At 42.7% G+C, this 16,981-nt stretch overlaps 1 protein-coding gene and 1 long non-coding RNA gene across 4 annotated transcripts in view; one reads left to right on the plus strand and one right to left on the minus strand.

The window, feature by feature from the left end:
• Positions 1 to 16,981, plus strand: part of LOC109314978 (serpin B6-like) — a 20,998-nt gene continuing 4,017 nt past the window's right edge. The window contains exons 1-6 of one of the 3 annotated variants that reach the window (XM_019542401.1): positions 1 to 20; positions 5,491 to 5,611; positions 7,489 to 7,666; positions 11,373 to 11,510; positions 12,828 to 12,945; positions 13,146 to 13,288. In XM_019542401.1, the coding sequence (XP_019397946.1) occupies positions 7,499 to 7,666; positions 11,373 to 11,510; positions 12,828 to 12,945; positions 13,146 to 13,288 (567 nt within the window). In that variant the 5' untranslated portion in view covers positions 1 to 20; positions 5,491 to 5,611; positions 7,489 to 7,498. Of the gene's footprint in view, positions 21 to 445; positions 542 to 5,490; positions 5,612 to 7,488; positions 7,667 to 11,372; positions 11,511 to 12,827; positions 12,946 to 13,145; positions 13,289 to 16,981 lie in introns of those variants that run through there. The other 2 variants (XM_019542411.1, XM_019542419.1) reach the window with 2 other exon arrangements.
• LOC109315004 overlaps positions 15,793 to 16,981 on the minus strand; it is a 3,282-nt gene continuing 2,093 nt past the window's right edge. The window contains exon 2 of the long non-coding RNA XR_002102409.1: positions 15,793 to 15,995. This is a non-coding gene — a long non-coding RNA (uncharacterized LOC109315004). The remainder of the gene's footprint in view (positions 15,996 to 16,981) is intronic.

Here is a 16,981-nt window from a genome sequence, read left to right on the forward strand (position 1 = left end):
CCTGCTGGCAGGTCGCAGCGGTAGGGTCCCGGGGCGGGGGGGGACTCTTGTGGCTGCAGGGGCGGGGAAGGCGGTGGCAGACATGGAGGGGGCTTCCGAAGGTGTCCTGGGGAGAGCTGCTCTCTCTGGCATGTAGCAGGGTCTTGTTGGGCCCGTGCGATGGTGCTGCTGGGCACCGAGCAGGTGGGCACGAGGTGGCACTGGCCCCTGCTGCTTGAGCCGCCTGGCGCCCTGCTTTATCTGTGTCCTGGCTGGGCAAGCGGCAACCTAGGTGCCGTGCATGGGCAGCCTCCGTGGCAGGCGCTCCTCAGATCTGGGTGAGGACAGCCACAGATTGGAGATCAGGGAGTGAAGAGCAGAGCAGCAGATCAGACAGGGGGTAGGGGGTTGAGTGGCACTGGGGAAGGCATGGGGCTTCATTTGTGACAGGCTTGCCTAATAAGTAGAGACCCCGACTGCTCTAAAACTGAAGCCTGCCGTGCTGAAGCATAGGTGGCAGCCGACTCTTGCAGTTAGCTTTCTTCCTTGGTATAAATCTATGGTAAGTCTTAAAAGGCTTGCCTTAAGGTAGGATTTCTCTGCTGATGATTTTGCAATCCGAATCCTGGCAGCAAGCTATCTCACCTGGAATTTCAGGAAAGTCTGTAGGCTGACAACTGTACTGGAAGATATTTTGGGGGGGGGCCCACATGAGTAAAACTGCACTGGAAACTTAGAGGTTAAATTTGGACTCACTGCATGCCTTGCATGTCGCCCTGGTTCCCCAGCTTCTGTTTTCCTCTGTTCAAGTAGAGTTGGGTGTGTTGTTGACAACATGGAAGGTTCAAATACATCGGTAGTCTCTGGTGTAAGTGTGCACAACGAGAGAAGTAAGGTAGCCACAAGTACTGAGAGGTGCAGAGTGGGCCCCCATATAAAACCCTGCTGAATTACAAAGCTGTGTTGAACTTGTTGTAGGATCAGGGATTTTGTTATCAAAATGTTTGTAGTGTAAAAACATTTCCATTCAAAGGAAACAGATGCAGAATTGCATATACAGTTCTTAGTATCAGATGACTGTTTAAGATGCAGAAGATACTGGAGTACAGAAAAGAGAGTGGCTTTGACTTTCATCCAAGAGAAGATGAATGTGAATTGTTTGTTACAGTATTTGTTGTTCGCTTTCGACAGCACTGTTCTAGGGTAGGCCCTTTTTATAACCATCAAGGGGTGTGATGTGTCCCATGGTGGATTTTTATAATGCAGTAGACAAGAGGCTCTAACAGAGTTAAGTTGTACGTCTTTTTAACCAAAGAATTTAAGAACACAATGGCTTTCTTGTTCATTTCCCTTTTTTAAAATGAATATATTCTCTCTCCTTATGTACGACTTCGACATAATCATACAAACTTAGATGGTGAGGCTGGGAGTGCAATGCAGAATCTGAAAACAAATGATCAGTCAATTAACTGGCTTCAGCAAGACAATATGGTGAAATAGACCTTTGGAAAGGATTTAAATATGAAAACTGTGAAAACCTCTGGTTTTGCAAGAGGGATAACATGGGGAAGGGGAAAGCCATGTTCAGGAGAAGATTTTTGGTGGAAGTGTCTTTAATCTGGCAGACAAAAGCATGGCAGGATTCCACGGTTGGAAGCTGGAGTTTGACAAAATGAGGCTGTGGGTAGGATGGCAGTTATGAAGCTGGGGCTACGCAAAAAAGGAAAAGGAACTGTTCAGGATGTGAAATTATTAAGGGACAGACCTCAAGAACAACAAGTCTCAACTTAGCCTGGTTTGGAGGAGGAACAGGTTTTCTCCTTAATGGAAAAGTCTGCTTTGTGCTCTAGTGCTACTCCAAATACCTCTCATTGCTTTTTGTGGATTTCTTTAAGGGTTGTGACTTCATTAACTGTGGTATTTCAGCAGAGGCCAGGATTTTATCACTGACTGCCTGTGCTATGCTGTAATGTTGTTCTAGCATTTTAGAATCTCAGTGTGTATTTTTTTTTAAGTATCTCAATCCTAAAACAAAAACAAAAAAATGGTGGGGGGTATTATTTGTTATCAAGTTAATTCTAAAATGGATTTGATTTTTGGTTTTGGTGTTATTTTGGGGGGTTTTTTTCCTAGCTCAGTGCTTGGTGAATGGAAGGAAAATACACTTTTATGAGCAAAAAGCCGGTGGCCGTTGTCAGAATCCATTCTGCAGCATTTCCTCCAAAATATTTACTTGAGACCCCAAAAATAATTCTAATATAAGCAGCTCTCAGGAAACTTGCCTTGTGATGTACTCCACAGAACAAAAGGAAATATGATATTTCTTTGGAGGAGGTCCCAATACCTGTCTTTCTGAAATGTTTCATCCTCTTTTGGGTTATGTACAGACTTGCTGTTTGACCAAGGAAGAGGAGCTCCCATTATGTTGCTGTAGCAGGTATCAGATTAACCAGATCTAAATGAGCGGGGGACTAGTATGCCTAACTTCCCATGGCACAGAGGCAAATGCTCCAGTGTTTTGTTTTGGTTTTCCCCCAACAACCATAAAAAAATTATGCTTAAATGGAAATTTAAGTTTGATGGAAAAAGCATTCTTCTAATAGGATTATTGTAAAGAGGAAACAATCTAGGATTGTTACTTCCTAACATTTGCCCTCAAGTTGTTTGAAGGGAGCTTTTAGTACATATTGTTAATGGTTTAAAAATAATTTCAAAATCAAATAGCATCAAATATTTCTACTACTTCTAAATGACTGGCTCATTCCTAGGACTGTGAGTGTCATTCGGTAACTTGCTTACCCAAAATATGGAGGGTTTTGACAAACTTGTTTTTCCTAATCAAAAGGCAACGTGATTGATGGGCTTTGGGGAAAAAATTGTCAGTGAGGCTTAAGGTCAAACAAGCCTGTAATTTGCTGTCTTGTGTCTTCTACTTCCATGGAAAAAAGAGCAGGTACCAGCACTGAGATTTTCCCTTTTTTCTGCACTCTCACTTATATCAAGCATGTATCATTTTGTATAATGGCAGAATAATATGTGACCCCAAAACCACAGGACTTTAAAATGGTGACATGTTTATCACATTCATTCTGATGGTAGGGGCTAATTCCAGTCCAGGGACTAGGGGAAGTGGCTTGTACATCCTGCCTTCTCTTGCTGCGCAGCATAGATTACAGTATTCTATAGCAAGTCCCTAGTTTGTGTCCTGTCTACTCTGGACACACAGGATTTGTGTCAGCTAGGGAATTGCTTCCTCCCACCACCAGCATGCTATTTTAATGCTGGAACATCAGTCTCTTATTCTTTATAGCATGGGTGAGCAAAATGGCAGATTTGGCTGGTGGCTGGACTCCATTTCCCAGCAGCCCCTGACTCAGCATGTCTCCCTTTAGACCCTGGAAGCAGTGGCGCTGTGACATCGCCTGGCCACAGAGCTGGAGCTGTGCCCCAGTCCTGCACTGTCATGGCCCTGTTGCTCCTGGGATCTCCATGGAGAGTGTCCCAAAGTGGCATGGACAGGGCAAATGGCTGAGCAGGGAGCCATTCTGGGGCTGGGATCTTGCAGTGGTGACAGCACAGGGTCAGAGCCGTGATCTGCTGCCTGCATGCCCCTGCCTGCGGAAGCCGCATTTGTCACAGGTTTATAGAAAGTGGATCGTGACTCTGCCCTGGCCCCCTGCAAGATCCCAGAGGATCCTGGCCACCTGCCTCGCTCCAGGCTGTGACCCCATCCTGGCTGTGTGCTCCTGCTGCATGGGTCCCACCCCCCAGCAGCAGGTGCAGGGCAGATGGGCTGGGCTGCCCAGGTGGTGGGGCTGGGTCTGGTGGTGGCAGCCGGAAGGAGCTGCCACCACAGACTGCTGGGAAATGGAATCTGCCGCAGGCCCAATTTGGTGCATAAACCGGCATTTGCCAGCCCTTGCTTTATGGTAGAAAGTAAATGGAAGATACATTCTCTGGTCCTGCCTCTATTTCCATAGACAAGACAGGTGTGAGCAGCCCGTTTGAAAGGAGTGGAGTGCTTGCCCAATGTACGCACTGCTATAGGATGACTAACCATTTCCTAATCATGATTGCTGAAAGAGTATGAACCAAGAGCTGTTGTAATGGAACTTTGGCATTCAGCATATGGAGTGAATCATGGCAGATGAGTCAAGCCAGATTTATATTAGTGATTTCACCCTGTACATGTTAACCTCTGTGTGTTATTGGCCATGAACTGTAACTTTTCAGTCTGGCACTAAGGGTTTTCAGAACCTTCTAGGAAGATCTGTTCCATAACTATTTTGCTGCAAGTAGTGATAATGATGGGTTGGGCAGTAAGTGTCTTGCAAATCATAAGCAAGAAGTTTCAAACTTGGAATCAAGTGGCACCACAAAAAAACCCTATCATTTGCCCTGTTCTAATTGTTTCTATTAAAACTTCTCATTTTAAACAAAATAGCCTTCCTCACAGTAAGCAGCTAACTCCTAGGACAGCCAGACATGCTGATGATGAATGTGTAAGCCTGAAATTCATGTCATGGCCCTGTGGAATGCACTCCAGGACAATGAGAGACCTTCTAAAAGACTCAATAATCTTTGCCTGACTTAAATTTATACTTTTTTGTCATGACAAGTTTGGTAATCTGGTGGGTTTGGCAGCTTTTTCCTCACCTTTCAAGATTTGCACCTTGCGCTTGATTCTCACGGTATGGTATTAAAACTGCCTTGCTGGCATAGCAGGATACCTATTAGTACAACAGCTGTCGGGAACATAACCTAAGAATCCCAGAATGTTAATAAAAGACTGGGAATAGGTAAGTTAGTTTCTGGTAAAGGACTAGTTAGTGCCAGTAATTAATAATTTCACTGCAGTTGTTCTTTGTTGCAAACAATTTAATGTCAAATGACAATTAATAACACTTAAATAGCCCTCTTCAGATTTTGGTTGCAGGTTTTTTCTGGAGTCTTGTCTGCTTTCTTAAAGAAAGTATCCAAGGAAGTTCGGACAGATGTTCTCCAGGGAGATTGGCAACGCAGCGAACTTGTTCGCTGGCGTGGCATGGTGGTGGATCAAGCATCATAAAGTCGAAACTGATGTCAGGAAATCTAAACAGGGTGTCAATTTATAAACGTTGTAAGTGCTGTTCATTGTAACTATAGACATTATAAGTCAAGCACTGCCTGTAATAGGTTGCCTGGCTCCCAGCCACGTGCATGAATTCCTGAAACAACAGGGTTTTTTAACTGAGTTAAACTAAGCAGGATCTAACTCAGGGGTGGGCAAAATATGGCCCATGGACAGACTTTGTCCAGCCTGCAGCGGGTCCCTCAGTCCCACCTGGCCCAGGCACCCTCCAGCCCATGACACATCCTGCCACCCCCTGGGCACAGCCAGGCTAGGGCACCTCCGCATCTGGATGTGATGCTCTCAGTTATGAAACATGGACTGGACTGGATTTGAGTTTTTCCTTAAACTGCAACCAAATTACTAAAAAAACAGTTTATTTTTTCTTATGTATCCAATAGGGTAACTTATTCCTGCTGACTTCTGTAGAATCCCTGGCACAGAGGCTTGTATGCAACACATCTTGTGTGAACACAAGTGAGCTGAAGATACACGCAGCTTATAAAGAGCTATTTATATAAGGTGAGAATTCATACTTCTGCCTGTTTATAACTAAACTTTCTCTTCTTAGACATGTAAGCAGTTGACTTGGTGTACTCAAGGGAAAGATTTCTTTCAAAATGAAAGCAATTACAAACAAGGTGCAGCAGCATCTTTTGGGTCTTAAAAGCTATTTGTAAGTGTGTGAGATGGTGTTCTTTTCCACCTGTGAAGTCTTAATGGCTCCATCACCAGAGCCTGCAACATTGTCAAAACCTCTAATGTATTCTTCAGTACCCCTGTGAGGTAGGTCAAACCTACTCTTGCCATTTTGCAGATGGGAACCTGCAAACAAAATAGTAAGGATTAGATCCACCAAAGGACTTGGATGCTTAAAGCAGGATTTACTTCTTTAAGAACACTGTGAGAGGAGGTAGGACTCCCCTTCTACTGACCTGCTCAGTGGTCAGAAAATTTCCCCAGGATGTAGGACACTTGGGCTTAATTCCCTTCTCCTCTTCCTTTGTCCTCCTCTGACTAGGTGCGTCTTTTAATTCTCTTCTTCAAAGTGGAACAGTTTTTCAATTGGAGGGGTAGAGAGTGCCCCCACTCCAAACTAAGCAGCAGACTATATAGGTTGAGCACAGCTTTGAGGCAGAAGATGTGTGTTTGAACCCCTCAGGAAAAGAAACTGTATTTCCTGAGCTAGTGGATAAAGGGGGCACCACCTCCTCCATTTTGAAAGGAAGTAATGGCTACGCTTTACTTCAGGTTTTGAACGAACCAGCTTGAGTAGATACCTGCAGAAGGGGGTGGGGTTCAGGGTTATGAATCCTGAACAAAGGAAGATGCTGACTAGTAAGACACCTAAGTTTTTCCCCCTTTCCAAGGCTTTTAACACATCCTCAGCATTTTCTTTGGACTCCTACCTCAGTGTGCTAATAGATCTCATTCTGAAACTCCCAGCTTTCCAGATGAAATATATATATAGCCTTGGTGTCTGACTCAGGTTGGAGAGTTCACTCTCAGGACCAGACCCCTAACCAAGCTTAGTTGTGGCTAGAGCCTAAATACCTTGCCCAATCCTGCACAGGAAATCTTTGAAGTATCTCTTCCCAGGAAAAGCAGGGAGCTTAAACCATGTATCCTGGCTAGTGCTGTCTAAATAACGTTCTCAGCTCTGCAGCTGAACTAATAAAAATAGGGCTGTTTTGGGTCAGATGAAATATTTCATTTTACAGTGTGTGTTACCTTTAAAATTAAACTTAGCTGTTGACAGACATTCCTCTAAAGGGACCTGATCCACAGTCCCAACAATTGCACCTCCTGCCACGCCACATGTGGAGACATTAGTCCCCAGTTGCGCCTTACTTACAGTGCTGGGGGAGCCTGGGATCACTCGCTGACACTGCCAACCCTAGTCCTGTCTGGCACTCTGCACAGCTGCTAGCCACAGTTGAAGCAGCCAGGCCAGCAAGGGAAGGAGGAGAGGGAGGGACAGGAAATAAACCAAGACATTGTGCTGGCCTGGCACCCTGGCATTCCCTGCAGCCCTCAGCCTGAGTGGGGCAGGAGCAGTTTTGGGGCTTTCCCTGCCTCTGGGCCAGTTTGAGCCAACAGCTGCAGTGGGCACGCCCCCCCTTCTTGCACAGAGGTAACCCCTGCTGGAGCAGGGAAGAGAGGGAGTTGGGGGGGCAGTGCTGGCACTGGAGTGGGGGTGCTGGTGCCAAGATCAGTGGCAGTGCTGGGAAGCCTTACCTTTTTTGAGGACTCTAAAAACTCCCTGACAACAGCTGCCATGACTCAGTCTGTCTGCAAAGGAGTGGGTAAGGGTATCCATATAAAGTACAGATTCAAATAATCATGTTTTGCCATTTGGATTAAAGCAAAATCCATTCTTTTTTTATATTCTCTTACAGGTTCTGAACTATGGATACCCTCAGTGCAGCTAGTACTTCTTTTGCACTCAGTCTCTTCAGAAAGCTGAGTGAAAATGCCAGCACGAAGAATGTATTCTTTTCTCCCTTTAGTATTTCCTCAGCCTTGTCAATGGTTTTTCTGGGTACAAAAGGTAATACTGCAGCCCAGATGAAACAGGTATGTTTGGAAGAACTTGAAACACTAAACAAACTTTTGTATTTGAATCTGAGCAGCAGATCCTCCATGTGCTCTGTACTTATGTAAAGCTCTTGTCATCCTAGTGTCCCTGTATTCAGAATTCTGCATTTTGTATCTCATAAGCACTACTTTGTAGAAAAGAGCTCCCTAGTTGTATTGGATACTCTCTTCAGCTTAGTCCTTTGGATATGTTCTTCATCTTGGTATCAAATTGCACCAATAATCCAGAAATGTAAATGGGCATAGCATTTTCTGGAAATCTATCCCTTTTTAAGATGTTAAGATGAACAAATAAAAATAACTACTTGCTTCTGCAAATCGTGGGTGGATTACTAAAAATGTAATGGCAAATCCTGATCTAGTACTCTAGGAAAAAAAGAGGGCCTAAAGCAAGAAGAGCAGGGGGCCAAGTATGGAGCTCCAAAATTCAGCTGAGCAGGTCAGCAAAGACATGGGCAGAATTCAAGACTTAGAGTTAATAAGACATAGAAAAGACAAGCATACTTGAAAGTAGCAGGATCAGTTGAGGTCAGGGATAAGGCCAATCTGCCAATCTCTCTACAAAAGGCTATTAGAGAGAGGGAATTTGGTATTGTAGGTATGTGCAATGTAAACCATGCCTCAGGTAATTTTTGCATTTTGGGATTCTCTTAATGGGGATTGGGAGTGGAGAGGTGGGGTTAACATAGTCCCTATAGGTTTTCTGACCTAAAAATTATGGCTGCTTGCAGAGGTTTTAAAAAAAAAAAAAAAAGCGGCAGTTTATTTGGGCCCAGCTCACCCAGTGTCTTTACAGAGCACTTCAGCGGGGCTTTTTTGGCACTGTTATCTAATAGCTGATTGACTCAGCTTTAGCTAAAAGGGCCAAAAAGCCCCGCTGAAGTGCCTGAACTGTACAGATGCTGCAGAGCTGGGCCGAAATAACACACTGCTGCTTCTTGTAAGCTGTTTTTTGTTTTAATGTGTGCAAGCAGCTTATAAATTTAGAAATTAGATTTCAGGCTCTCCAACTAGAGCACTATTCAATACTTGGCTTCTGGGAACGTGTCTAAACTTTCACCTTCTATAATGTGCATTTTAACCCCACCTGAATTCCTTAGGATTTATCCCCACCTTAATTCCTAAGAACATTGTATTTTGTAATGATTCAGTTGCTACCATGCTTGCAGATTTTGCTGAACTTTACGTGTCCTTGTAGTAGAATATTCCTACTCTCATAGTGGAACTTTATTCACAATATTACTTGAAGTCAAGCTGAATTTGAACTTTAAGTACTGATTCCAAATAATAATAAACACAAAGGCACTTTGCTTTTTTAATACTGCTATAGATCTGAAATTCTTCCTTACACTTTGTGGGACTCGCCTCAGATTGACACCTCACTTGAAAGCATAGACATGCAGGGTACCTGATCTAAATCACATTAGTTTGGAATCTTGCCAGTGCTGTTATGTCCTGTCACAGACCACATTTGATTGAATTGGGTGATTGAATGCCCTGTGAAGGTCATTTCGCCACTGATCTGTCCATCTCCCTTGTTGATAAAAAGGGCTCTTTGGGAAGCCTCCTTAGGTCTTTCGCTCTTCTGACTATTTTGGCAGTCTACTACATCCCAGTGCAATGAGCTGTTTTTTTTTTCCTTTGAAAAGCCTCTTCAGGATGTTTTCATTCACTAAAATGTTTAATACTAGGAAACTTGCTCATGAGTTCTGTTCTATTAAATTCCGATTATGTTAAAAAAAGAGGGAGGTGTCAGAAAAAAAATGTTCTGGAGTATTAATTCAGCTTGTAGCATTTTTATGGTACTTCAGTGCAGTTGTCTAAGATGAAATGACAGCCAGAGCTATTCTTGAATATATTCCCAAGAGACTTGCTAATTTTTTGCAATATCAGCTGCTCCTTTTTATTAAGGAGAAGATGGACTTGGGGATGGAACAAAGCAAATACAAAATAATGTTACAAAAAGTTGCTTTTAGAAGGCTGAGACTGACCCTCTTTGAAAGAAGCAAGGACAATAGTAGAGCCCTATGGTAATAGTTAATTGTAGGCTGGGTTGTAAAATGAAGCTGGAAGCTCTAGGTGAATGACTGCTTACAAGCATAATGTAAATAAATCTCATACCTTGGTTAAAAAGAAATCAACCTACTAGTTTTGGAAAGTAACAATTATGATTACAAAGTAAAAAAATAAGGGATGTTTGTCCCCCACACTATATATAATAAGCACCTTTTTCTTTCCTCCTGCAAGATGTCACTGTCCTTGTTTATGTCTGTCTTGTGGAAAATTTACATTGTCTTTTTACATTTGTGTGTCTTTTTTTTTTTTTTTATTGAATGTGGTGACATGCTTGGTGTGGATATGAAAAATTATTCTGTGTTTCTTTTTGGAAACAGAATAATTTTCAAGTCTATGACACTTGGTTAAACTGGAAGCTGGGGCCTAATTAGAGTAGTGGAAAATCCCTGAAACATAGATGATAGCTGAATTGCTGCAGCAAGCACTCGCAGACCCTGAATTGCTGAACCAAGTAGTACCTAATAAGGTCCACCTTGGAGTGTAATAACTACCTGAGAGTTGCCTTAAAAATTAGAACCAATTACTCTGTGCCTGGCTGATTTGGTGTTGGATAAGATGCTCTAGAATGTAATAAATGAATGATGTATGTATGTGTGTAATGTGGAAAGAGTTAAGTTACCAGAAGACTCCTGTTTGGAGCAGGACTGCCAAACTTCTAAGTAGCCATGAGCTACACCACAGGTGGGGGTCATGCGCCCTGTTGGTGCTGCATCCCATACGCAGGCACCGTACCCTCAGCTGCAGCTGTGAGCTCCCATGCTGCACTGTAGGTGTCCCAGCTCCACCTTCAGCTGTGCCAGGCTTCCTGAGCTCTGGGTTCCCTGAGTGTTGTGGGCTGTGCCACATGGCACTGCCCCACCCTTTGGGGCAGAGGCAGGAAGCAGAAGCTCATGGAGGACAGGGAGTCTGTAGTCCTGGGCTACTACTACAGCCAGAGCAATGGGAGGAGTGGCAGCTGAGTGGGAGTCTAGGGGCTGCAAATTAACCTCTCATGGGCTGCATGCTGCCCTTAGGCAGCCAGTTGGACAGCACTGGTTTAGAGCCTGATTGATAATTTGGGTAGTATCTGCAGGAACAGAAGAATGTGTCTGTATGAGTAAGTGTGGATAACGTTGATTGGAATCATGTAGATAGAAAATGCATTTTTTTGGAAGCCTTAAGATCTTTGTGCCCTTGCACTGATCCCCATATCGGTTGGTTTAGTCACCTGAATGATAGCGAGTAAAAGCTATTTGGGTTTATACTTGGTGCATTTATTCAAATCCACAGCATTGGGGCTGCATTAAGTGTCCACGGAGGTTGCAGAAATGCCTTCTCTTTAAACTGTCCAGAAATGTTAGGCTTTATTGCCTGAAAGTGCATAAACTCACTCTGAGTGAGCCGAGCCCTCATGTTGCTGACCCTTCACAATGACCGACTGTATAATGCTTTATAATAGTGTTTCCTTTTCCTTACTGGGAAAGCTTCTCTCTTTTTTATAGGGCTTCCTTGAATGTTCAAACTACAACTTTCAACTGTTACATTGGTGAAAGGATTATATTGACTTCTAGATAAAGTAGTGCCGATAACTTATGAGCCTTTCCAAATACAAATCTCTCTCTTTCTCTAGGTGCTTTGTTTGAGCAAAGCAGAGGATATTCACAAGAGTTACCAGTCACTTGTCTCAGAAATTAACAAACCAGACACTAAGTACATACTTAGAACTGCCAACCAGCTCTATGCAGAAAAGACATATGAATTTCTTGCAGTAAGTAAACATTTATTTTGTGGGTCTTGTACTATTAGGTGCATGCTATCCTTCTGCTTCTGAGTGCAAATAAAGGTGCTGCTGTTTGGCTTGCTAAAAATGAAAATTGTCTCCAAGCATTATCCAGACATTTCAGTTTAGCTGAGGTGTCTCTGTTTGGTAATGCATAGATCTGAAGTCCTCAGAACTGGAGCAAAGTGCTCTTGGTGAAAGAGTCCAGGTATTCAGGATTCCATTAGTATTTGTTATATTTTTGGCCTGGGTTCTGGATTGAAGGCTTTTTCCCAGTTGGTGGTTGAGAAGGATTAAATAGGGAAATGGATATTGTTGTGGGTTATGAGAAGTATTGTGTAGTTTTAGGATTATTTTACTTAACTTGTCTCACTCAGGAGGCTCATCAAGGGCATGCAGTTTTTAGCAAGACAGAAGAGGGACTGAAAAGTTTTTGAAGGCTTACCTAAAAATGATGTGGACTCTGATTCTCATTTTAAAAGGGGAACCTATATAGCAGAGGCACATTTCTGAACAAATGTTACTCTGTTTTATTGTGCCCAGAAAATTAAGAAGTCCTTTGAAAATTTCTAAAGATGTAACAATATTTGTTTTTCACCAAGACTCGTCCCACTAGCTTCCCCAGTCTGTAGTAACTTATTTACTAATGGGCATTTTGGTAGGCATGAACTCGGATCACAAGTTTCTTCAAAGTTTAATTATTTAGTTACTGTAATTTTAAAATTGGCATAATTTTAGTGTTTAGTTGCTAAAACAGAAGAACTTAGTATGTAAATTGGAAAGGCAAAGTACGTTTTTGATCCAGCCATAGAACAACTGACCTGATGGCACTTGCACAACAAGCCTTTCATAAGGCTTTTTCTGTTTAAAAGGATTGCACCTGATGACTAGATGGTTATAGGCCAGACATATCATGCAAAACCACTTTGGAAGTAATCACCCTGGGTTTCACCTGACCTAGACCAGGATTACATTTGGAAGAATCACAAAAGATGCTTCCATAGACAGGAGTTTATACAGCTTTATGCTGTGCCACTGCAGCAAAATATTTGTATTGTCTATGCCACTCTATTGATCTCAGTAAGCCAGATGCTCGGATGGAAAATGTAATGACTAAAGACCTAATTTCAAAAGTGAAGGGCTGGCATAGAAACAATTTGCATTTATGTTAGAGAGAACTATTTTATGAAACTTTGAAGAATATCATGGAGGAAGAAATATATACTCTCAGTGAATTTAAGAATCCCTTATAATTGTTCATCTGAAAATTATACTGTTAAGATATTATCTGATTGTTTGTCATAGTCATTTACAGAGTCCTGTCGGAAATTCTACCATGCAGCATTGGAACAACTTGATTTCTCAAATGCTCCGGAAGACTCCAGAAAACATATAAATACCTGGGTAGAAGAAAAGACTGAAGGTGCGTGACTTGCAGAACTCCTAGACAGCCAAAGCTTGCATAACAAGCAATGGACATAGCAAGTTATAGGAAGGATTTAAAAAAAAATGGTTTCCTACAGTTTCTTCCTTTATGAATGGTAGAAAAGATTGTGTGTCAGATGTTGATTAGCTACATGTATATCAATTTAAAAACTCGTCTTCTTTCAATGTATCCTAAAGGTAAAATCCAGGATCTGTTGGCTCAGGGACTGATTAATTCATTGACCAGACTAGTTTTGGTGAATGCCATCTACTTCAAAGGCAACTGGGAAACCCAATTCTGCAAAGATCGCACAACGGAAAGACCATTTAAAATTAACAAGGTATGAGATAGGAAAATATCAGTAAGATGCACTGCCCTTAACTCAGAAAATGAAATATAATGAGTTAAGGCTCCCTTAACCAATCTTTACAATTCCATCTCCTTTTTTATTCCCTAATAAACACATTTGACAGGAAGCTTTCTAGCAAATACTTAAATGTAATGTGGCCTTTCTGTTGCTGTCATTCTGTCATCTTTTCTACATCTTTTTGGAGTTGTGGGGAGGTAGCTCAGAACTTAATTATCAAACATAAATGCCAATAATGATCTCTGGAAGAAAAACATGGATAGATAAAACTGTTGAACATTTGAAGAATTCTACAAAATGCTGGTACACAACATTTTTCAGTGATCAGAAATGCTGGGAATCATTTAGCCTTTCTGGTTTCTAATATCCTGGTTTTTTTTATGCACAGAATTTCTATCTCATTTTTGCTACAAACTAAAATTGCAAACAGTAGTTGTAAACCTCACATCTCATCAGTGCATTTAGGATTTTGTTTGCATTAATGTCTGGGTAGGTTTTAATTCTCTTGCTTGTATAAGTAGGAATAATTGCACTGAAATTATTAGAACTGCACCAGTAAGAAAAGAATCTGGCTCTTATTCGGTGTAAAGTGAAAAGACTACTCACCCACATGCAAAACTTTTAAATATAATGTCTCTAATCAGAATAAGATTACTCTGTTTAAAATAGATTTCCTGTATTTGGTCTCCAGGCAATTTAGATCAAAAAATAATTTCTCGTTATTGACTAATCCTGCTTCATACAAATTCCCACATCTGAAAACATAATATATATGCTACTCCAGAGTAGCAATTACCATGGTGACAGACCAGTCCTACTCCTGGCAGAAGATCAGCCATAGTTAGGAAGTTGTCTCCAGGTGACATTAACAGCAACAGGCAACTTGATCCTCTTCTAAGAATTCAACTCATTTATAGAACAAGAAACACTGAATGAAAGTGGAGCCCCACATGGTTGTTTTGTGAGCCTTCCTTCCTAGAATGAATGCTGATACTCCCTCTTAAGTTGTCAAAGGTGCACTTTCTTGTAGAAGGAATTGTATTGTCTACCTTGGTTCATTACACTGCTAAGCAGTGTGCAGGTTGCTGTGCATGCTTACTCAGTACTCATGTGGATATTTAAACATCAGTGTTGCACAGGAAATAGAAATGTGAACTTTGCATAAGTGCCAAAACTGGCAGTTACACAGTTGAAAAATTGCTATTTTGATGTGTAAAGTGAAATACCTTAGGGTATTACTGCCAAACCTTCCTTCCAAGCTTTTTATGAAAAGAGCCTTAAGTTACATTGCACAGGACTTCCTCCCCCCACCCCACTTTATTTGGACAGCTCAGTTCTACTGTCCTTCTCCAAAGACTATTAGGCCACAATGAGATCATGAACCAAACTTCAAAACTGGAGGAATTGGCTTGTGCTGCCTAAGACTGACTTTTTTGTGTGGTATGTTCCTGAGGCACTATACATCTCTCAAATAATGCGAGTTGAACACAGCTGTTATGGTAGCTAGCCCACAACTGTGGAACTCATTTTACAAGATTTGGTGTTGATCTGCAGACCTCTGTCCTTGCAAGACTTGCTTTTGTATCCTTAGTCTATCTTGGATAACCTGTCACTGGTGAACTAAAGAATTGTCAAGAGTTGATTTCAGCTAGGTAGTCCCAGATTCACGGAAGTTTAGGGCAGGAAGGGACCCCATGAGATTCAGTCGTGCCCCCCTGCTCTGGACAGGAAAGACTGCTAGGGTCAAATAGCCCTTTGGTGTACATCTGATCTCCTTTTGATGCTTTCCTAAACTTTCTGGCAGCCCTTTAACACATCAGTGGTTTACTGGCATCCTGTCTTTTTTTTTCATCAGCTTCCTACTGTTAATCTTCTTCGAGAGTCATTTTTTTTTTTCTTCTGTTTCTCTCCCAAGACCTGGTCAAATCATCAGAAAAAGGTGGTTGCACTGTTCTTTCTCCACTCCTGCTTCTTCCTGCATTGATAGGTGTCTTGAAAGACAATACTGACAGCATTCACATATGATCATGTTTGCCATTTCAAACTCAAATATTCAAACTCTTGTTTAGCAATCCTTAAATTTAAGGTGTGGGTTGTTAAGGGCTGTAAACTTATAGGCCAAATCTTTCCTTGAATGACAAGGAGGGAAAGAATAAATTAGCATATTGTTTTGATTGTCAGCTCTTTTCCCCGTCAAAGAGATCCATAAAAATTACAGACCAGGTTCTTGGGGTAAATCCAATATCTTTTTTTAGACCAACTAAAGTAGTTGGAAAAAATCTTCTTTGCAAGCTTTCAGGTACAAACACCCTTTGTCAGGCTGAGGAAGGGTGTTTGTACCTGAAAGCTTGCAAATAAATTTTTTTCCAACTATTAATTGGTCTAATAAAAGATATCAGATTTACCCAAAGAACCTTGTCTGCCTATGTCCTTAGACCAACATGGCTACAACCTATACCCATCAAAATTACAGTTGATTTATCAGCAGGGTTGACCAATCCTCCAATCAAAGTGATCTGACTGTAAAGCCAGATAACCCTGCGTGGCACCCTTAAGGGCTATACGGGCTGATTGTTAACCATGCCATTCAGGGTCATCTGCTTCACTGGGGTGAGCTCAGTTCACAATGGGAAAATGCACAGTGGCTTGTCAACCCAGATTGCCCCTACCTTGCAAGTCCCTTGGGGATCTCCCATGTCTGCTCAAATGACGGATCAAAGGGGGCAGGAGGATGCAAAAGCCCCCATGGCTGACCAAAAGCATCTGGGAACGTCTCCTAGGTAAAAGGGAGGCATACACCCAATGGAAGGGAGGGGCCATCAACAGGGAGGACTATACTGCTGTTGCTCGGGGATGCAGGGGGGCAGTCAGGAAGGCCAAGACAAAGATGAAACTGGGACTAGGGGAGGCGCACCCAGACCAAGGGTCAGTGAGGATATAGCCAGGGAACTTCTGGAGGGACTGGACGTATTTAAATCAGCTGGTCCTGATGATCTCCACCCCAGAGTACTGAGGGAATTAGCTGAGGTCATTGTGGGACCCCTGGCACGGCTTTACGAGCACTCGTGGTGCTCTGGTGTGGTGCTGGAGGACTGGAAGAGGGCCAACGTGGTTCCCATCTTCAAAAAAGGGAGGAAGGAGGACCTGGGAAACTATAGGCCAGTAAGTCTCACCTCGATCTTAGGTAAGCTTTTTGAGAGAGTTATCCTGGCACATGTCCACGAGGGGCCAGTGGGAGAGGTTATGCTTAGGGGCAACCAACACAGATTCATTAGCGGCAGGTCCTGTCAGACCAACCTGGTGGCCTTCTATGACCGGGTCACCAAATCCTTAGATGCAGGGGTAGCAGTACACATAGTCTTCCTGGACTTTCGGAGGGTCTTTGACACTGTCTCTCACCTCGTTCTCGTTGAGAAACTGGGGGACTGTGGTGTCGACACCTACACAGTCAAATAGGTCACCAACTGGCTGGAGGGCTGCACCCAGAGAGTGGTGGTGGATGGGTCATTTTTGAACTGGAGGGATGTGGGCAGTGGGGTTCCGCAGGGCTCAGTCCTTGAGCCCACACTGTTCATCAGTGACTTGGACAAGGGGCTAAAAAGCACCCTGTTCAAATTTGCTGATGACACTAAGATGTGGGGGGATGTGGGCACGCTAGAAGGGAGG

Source organism: Crocodylus porosus, unplaced genomic scaffold (assembly GCF_001723895.1).
Source record: "Crocodylus porosus isolate Cpor-Errol unplaced genomic scaffold, CroPor_comp1, whole genome shotgun sequence".
In the NCBI taxonomy this organism is placed as follows: domain Eukaryota; kingdom Metazoa; phylum Chordata; order Crocodylia; family Crocodylidae; genus Crocodylus; species Crocodylus porosus.